Source organism: Carya illinoinensis, chromosome 9 (assembly GCF_018687715.1).
Source record: "Carya illinoinensis cultivar Pawnee chromosome 9, C.illinoinensisPawnee_v1, whole genome shotgun sequence".
NCBI lineage: Eukaryota > Viridiplantae > Streptophyta > Magnoliopsida > Fagales > Juglandaceae > Carya > Carya illinoinensis.
The window spans coordinates 37,379,573-37,386,593 of NC_056760.1; the positions used below are offsets into that span (position 1 = coordinate 37,379,573).

At 31.3% G+C, this 7,021-nt stretch overlaps 1 protein-coding gene across 1 annotated transcript; it reads left to right on the plus strand.

Annotated features, from left to right (window-relative positions):
* Positions 1-3,492: 3,492 nt before the first annotated feature.
* LOC122277205 (F-box protein At2g39490-like) lies at positions 3,493-5,216 on the plus strand. The gene is made up of 3 exons (XM_043087125.1): positions 3,493-4,384; positions 4,473-4,631; positions 4,726-5,216. The coding sequence occupies exons 1-3, from the start codon at positions 3,533-3,535 to the stop codon at positions 5,125-5,127; spliced, it is 1,413 nt and encodes a 470-aa protein (XP_042943059.1). The 5' UTR covers positions 3,493-3,532; the 3' UTR covers positions 5,128-5,216.
* The last annotated feature ends 1,805 nt before the right edge of the window (positions 5,217-7,021 follow it).

A 7,021-nucleotide genomic window follows, 5' to 3' on the forward strand; every position in this document is an offset into this window, starting at 1 on the left:
TTGATAGAACCTTTCTCCTCTGCAAGTTAAGAACGGTGGATATAATGTATCTTTGCGGCACAAGTCTGGTTTACTTGAGCTAACAAACTGACTTTTTCTTATTAAGTAACAAAAATGAACAAGAAATTTGTGATGGGTGTGATATAAAAAGAGTAGAAGTAGAGGATGCAGTTTTTTTTGGAAGAAAATCTAGTATATTGAAATTGGAATGAAACAAGAGCTCCCTACAAGCAAAGGAAAAAGCGTTTTACCACATAAAATATGTGCCTTGAGCCCAAAACAAAACAGTAGTTTAAAGAGCATGAATTGCATGCTTTGAATATTATATAATAATTAAATTCCTACTCAATTTATATAATAATTAAGCTGTCTATAAACAATAATACCAGTTTGAATATTAAATAAGTTAAACTTATATAAGTTGACTCGACTTGATTTAGATTTATAATCAAAATTACGTATAAATTACGGTTGTTTTAAGGTTCTTTAAGGTTGTTTTAAAGATCATAAATTATGCATAAAATATGTGTATGTGTTACACATAATATTATATATATTAGCTGTATTTTGTATATTTAATTATGTATCATTTCTTTTTTATACAAGAGAGTGGAGGGTTTCCAATCGAGATTTTTCATTTAGATAATCGGATCGTATGTCATCAGAACATCAGGTTAATATTTAATTAATAGTTTAAATATTAGTTAATTATGTATCATTAGTTAATAGTTTAATTGCCTTGTATAATATTTAATTAACATTTTTCCTTGTTAATAGATCAACATATTCAAAGTTTTCTTATAGAAAAAGAACTCTTATTCTAATTTGTGATCTTTTACTGCCATAAACACATGTCATATATTCCTAAGTTGATAATTAACTGATAATATTGTTTTTTACATCTTGAATTATTTTATAACATTTTTGTATCATACATAACAATATAAATTATTTTAATTATTTATTACAATATTTATATAGTCTTCCCTCCCTAAAATAAAAATTTTTATTCACACTTGCCATAACATTACTCCCACAAATTAAAGCCCTGCAAACAAAATAACATTGTCAACCCGTTTGCAAGAGATATTATATTACATTTTATTTTTTATTTTTATTTTTTTAAAAAGTTAGAGTTGACCAAGCAATATCCATATAGCAAGTAGGAAGTATTGAGTTTCTTCTTTAATTTTAATTTTAATTTTTTATTGGTTGAAAAAAGGGTTCATTAATAAATTTTCATTTCTTTATTAAGTATAAAATTTATTGTTGCGTCACTCCATGGCTTTGCTTCAAAATTCAATTGGGGTTAGGTGCATGATCATCGCTCATTGTGATTAACAAAATATGAGCCGATTATTCATACCAATGTGAATCCGAGGATCCCCTTTTTTACTTTATGCATTGGTCACTTTCGGCCGTACTTACTCCACACATGCATACATATATTAAAATCTATTTATTATTTATTATTTTATAATATGATATTAGGTAATAGATTTAAATATTATTTAATATCACATTATAAAATAATAAAAATTAAGATAATAAATAGTATTCTTCTATATTTATTCATATATATATATATATAGTAGAATGCTACTTAGGCTAGCTAGCTTTCATTCAATTAAGATATATAATATATGAGTAATATTATATATATAGTCTTAATTAGGTGGGCAAGTTTTTTGTATTTCCTTTAAAAATTAATAGTGAAGTTCATAATTTAAAAAAGATATTTTTTTCATATGGTAATAGATATATTCAATTCTTTTAAGTAAAGTGCGTACTCTAAAATTTATAAAAATTTCTTAACTTGTAAGGTCTATATTTGAATTTTTGGAACATGTCAATGTCAATCAATCCTGATTTTTCGTTTTCTGGTGCTGAAGGTCAACTATATGCATGACGGTCATCTTTATCATATATGACTCGTCATGATCTTTTATTAATTTGCACTAATTTCTCTGAGATTAAGGGTATGTTTAGATATTAAATTAAATTGAGATTAATTAAATTTTTTATAAAAAGTATTAAATTAAGATGGTAAAGTAATTTTTATAAGATCTATTTAAAATGAGTTTATATATATTTAAATGTTAAAATAAGTTTATATTTATTTATAAAAAATTAAAAAAATTATTAGTATAAAAAAATTTTAAATTAAAATAAATTTAATAATTTAAAAATTATGTATTTAAATATTAAATTTAATTTAAAATTAAACTAAATTCAGTACACTCTAATAACCACACGGGCCTAAAAGTTAATTTTACCCATACATGAAGAAAATCCATCCGTGCCAAGTCCCCTATCATGACAAATTCAACAAGCCACGGTACTATTTTTTTTTTTAATGCTTGTCAACGTGACGAAAAATTAATGATATATATACTTTACACGTATGCCTCAAGTTTATCAATTTCTTTTTTTTTTTTTTAGAAAAAACAAAAAGTTCTTAGGAAATGACGGAACTGGATACAGTTTTCCTCTATATCAGTTTTGGGGGGCGACTAGAAGTTTGAAACCTGTTCTGTTAATCAAAAGCGCGGGGTGAACTTTCCAATCACGTGTTTTCTTCCGTTCCAAGTTTGTGGTACTGACTGTTGAAAACTTTTCAAATAATGAATTGTTCATGAGTCGATCTCAACTTTTTCTTTGCATATCTACAAGCCTATATATATATATATATATATATGTGGATCATAGATTTCAAACGAGTATGATGATTATGCATGATGATGTATACGTACGGGAACCTTACGGCCTTGAAACTAAGAAGAAATTAGATCCATTACTGGAAATTACATGCACAGAGAGACCTTGACTCGTGGCTTTTGACATTTCCTGGCCTTGTTGCAAGCAAGTGGCCTGTTGCAGGGGATCAAAATAAAGGCATTTCACACTCTTGTGACGTTTTGCATCAACTAATTTGAGTCGTTTCTAATGCAGGCATTTCACACTCTTCAAATAATGAATTGTTCATGAGTCGATCTCAACTTTTTCTTTGCATATCTACAAGCCTACATATATATATGTGGATCATAGATTTCGAACGAGTATGATGATTATGCATGATGATGTATACGTACGGGAATCATACGGCCTTGAAATTAACTACGAAGAAATTAGATCCATTAATGGAAATTAAATGCACAGAGAGACCTTGGCTCGTGGCTTTTGACATTTTCTGGCCTTGTTGCAAGCAAGTGGCCTGTTGCAGAAGAAAATGCAGGCATTTCACACTTGTGTCCTTTTGCATCAACTTTGAGTCGTTTCTAATGTCAAATTATTAGGTATATGAACTTCATAATTTTCCTGCATTATTAATGAATATATGGCAAATCATTGTACTTTTATATGCCTTCAATTTGATAAAAATGTGGAAATACAAATTTCAAAAGATTTGAAGAGGGTCCACCATTAATTTATTTTGTTAATTATATATTCAGAATGCAATCAATTGCGGTGCTTCAAAGTCTCCTATAAATAGGTTTCTTTAGGCCCGAAGGATTGGAGAAGATAAGCAACTATGGTGGAGATTAACCCTGATTTTATCAGCCCTTTACCCCATGATGTCATCCATGCCATTTTTTCGTTCCTACCATTGAAGCATGCAGTTAAAACTAGCATTCTTTCAACTGTCTGGAGAAGCCTTTGGATGCCAATCCATGTCAACTTGGACGTTGCTTTGGATCAAATAGTGAACCCTGAGGTTAGTAAAGAGGTAACAAGAGTGATTGCTACCTTTTTAATCTCTTGCAATTGTCCACGAAAGCTCTATCTTGGAATTCCCATGAGTGAAAAAATGAAGCTGCAGATGAAGAATGAATGGTTTCTCTTGGCTACCAAGGTGGACGAGAAAGAACTTTATCTAAGCTTTTCTGAGGAAAATCGACCAACAAAGGATCACTTCCATTTGATACTGGAAGTGGGCAGTTCTCCAAATCTTGAAAACTCCTTTACAGAAGCCTCTAGATTTGCTTCTCTCAAGGTTCTCCATCTCAGATCAATAACCCATCTAGACAAGAACATGGTTGCAGCTTTGTTCTCTAACTCTCAGCTTCTTGAGGTCTTAAAGCTTGTTAAATGCAGTGGCCTGCAACATCTAGATCTTAAAGGCGGTAGCCATTTCCAGAGCTTTGAAATGCTGGATTGTCCGGAAGTGGTTAACATCAATCTTGCTGCTCCTAAGCTTAAATCATTTCGGTATCGTGGAGTCCTTCCACGCATTCAGATAAAGAAAGCTTCGGGTTTTACTGATGCGTTGCTTGATTTCAGAGATGGTCCTGGCCACGTTGAGTTTGACTGCGAGGAACTTGTTACTCTTTTAAAAGCTCTAAAGGATGTGGAAATCTTAACTCTCAGCGGCTGGCTTCTTGAGGTTTTCAACTTTTCTTAATTCTTTGCTAATCTTCTGATCAACTATCTGTGAGCCATATTCTGAAATTAAATCTGCTCTTTTCCCGCAGTGGATGTGCTCAGCAGGAGTTATTTTTGGAAAGCTCGGGTTCCAATTCAACAAGCTAAAAGAATTATGGTGGATGGGGTCCCAGATGGACAGAACAAACCGTGATTCACTAGCTTGTTTCCTGAACTTCACCCCTTCATTGGAGAGGCTATTCATAGATGTAAGCATTTCATTTTCAACAAACTCAAACCTCATATATATTATATCCTACAATTCTATCATTGACATTCTTTTTTTATGGACTTCTCTCACAGATTAACACGCAGCTAGACTATGTTCCTTGCCCGCCTTTTCACCATTACTGGCACGAGCCTCATCTCTGGATGGATTATGCAGCCGTGAAATGTAATGCTTTACCACTCGAACGTCTCAAAACAGTTTTCATTGTAGGCTTTACCAAACAAGAGGAAGAGTTATTGTTAATGGATCTTTTACTTGAGAAGGCATCTGAATCTGAACTCACTTCGATGATAGTAAAATGCCCAGAAAATGATTCATGGCGGGTGGCAAAGATCCCTAGAGGCCGTTGGCTCCTGCGAACTTGGATTAGAAAGTGGTTTTCAGTTTCATCTTCAGATCAAGATGAATGGCTCTTCGGATATGTAGACCAAGATTATTGCAGGGACCTATGCCCAGCTCATAGCACAGTGTTTTAATTAAGAAAAAATATAGTTGTAAGCATAATTGTGTACTAATCTGTGCACTAATATGATGTGATTAGTCAAAAAATAGATTTTATTGAAAATAGTGTTAATTTAAATTTTAAGTATGAATAAATCAATATTGGTACATAAATTAGTGCGCGACTGTACTTATATATAGCAAAACTCTTTAATTAATATATTCATTTCTTTCATGTTAGAAAAAAAAAGTTCAACTAGGATCTATTCATGCATGAATATTGATGCTTCTTTTATTATATGCCAAATTATTTGTCTTGTCAGTTGTTAGATAGAGGATAAGTTAAGTTGACTAATTTTGTCTTGATATATTCAGGAGAGTGAATTTTGTAAAGAGTAATATTATTCATCTTTCTCCAATTATCTTATGATGTAGTATTAGATGATTGTAGATTATTTATTATATTTTATTTGTAAACTTGTTATAGGATAATGATAAGATGATGAGAATTAGGATGATAAATAGATTTTTTCTTTTATAAATAGCTTGTTTGGTTAGGCTATTTTTTCAAAGAGTTTACAAAACTCTTAAAAAAAACTTTAAAATTAAATAAAATAGCTTTAAACCTAAGAAAAGAAATAATATTTCAACTTTTCATCCAATTGTTATCTCAAAACAAAAATTAAAATAAAAGCTGGTATTTGGTCAGTTTGGGTAGGTGAGTATTCATTATTTTATTATTACTTTTCACTTACTTTTTATTATACTACTAATGAGTTTTGCTATATACAAACACATGTACGTACTAATTTGTGTACCAATACTGATTCATTCATACTTAAAATTTAAATTAACATTGTTTTCAATAAAATCTACTTTTTGACCAATCACATTACATTAATGCACAGATTAGTACACAATTGTGATTGCAACTATATTTTTCCACTACTAATCAATATTTTATCAATCTTTTTTTCATACTATTTATAGAATATCAGAGATCACTTAAGTACCAAAACGCAACCTAAAACAATTATATTGAAATAGTTTTTAAACTCTAGCTACCATTTACTTTAAGAAACCGCAATACAAAACGTATTAAAAAAAACAAAAATGACGTAAACACAACTATTACATAACTTTGTTTTTTTGAAGGGAAATAAGGAACTTCATTAACTTGCCAAACCAACAAAAAGATTACAATCAAGATGAAAAAACAACTTAACATCATCAGGTTCTAAAACAAGAGAACCCTTAGCAAGATTGTGAGCAAACTCATTGCCACATCTTCTAACAAATTCAACTCTCCAATTACCAACATTTGAAAGAAGAGCCTTAGTATCAATAAGTATCATACCAACTCAATCATATCTGGTCCTTTGGTGCTAAAGCCAAAGAACCACTTGTCTTGAATCACCTTCCAGAATAACTGAATTCACTCCCATTTTAGTTGCCAATTATGCAGCAAATAGAGCTCCCTGAGATTCAGCTAGCAGAGGATCAAACAAACAAGGCCTTGAGAACTACTTTGTAGCTAGGACTTGACCCTCATGATCTCTAGCAACAATACCATAACTTGCTCTTCCCTTAGATTCAGATAATGCAGCATCCCAATTTATCTTGACTTGACCAATAGAAGGAGGAACCCAACTCAAATTAGCTGATGCTGTTGTACTAGCTGAAGTTTTAGAGCCAAAATGGGTAGAATGAAATTGAGTAATCAGGTCCCTAGCCTTGCTTGCTAGTACAGAAGGATGATCAAGGACTCCTTTAAAGATAAACTGGTTTCTCCTATACCATATGCTCCTAGCTATGACTGCAAACAACTCTATGGTGACCTGGTCACAAGCTGAAAAAACCCATTGAACCAATTCTCTGAAACTTCCTGGCCTAAAGGAACTTTTATTGATCACATTGGGTCCTTGGCTC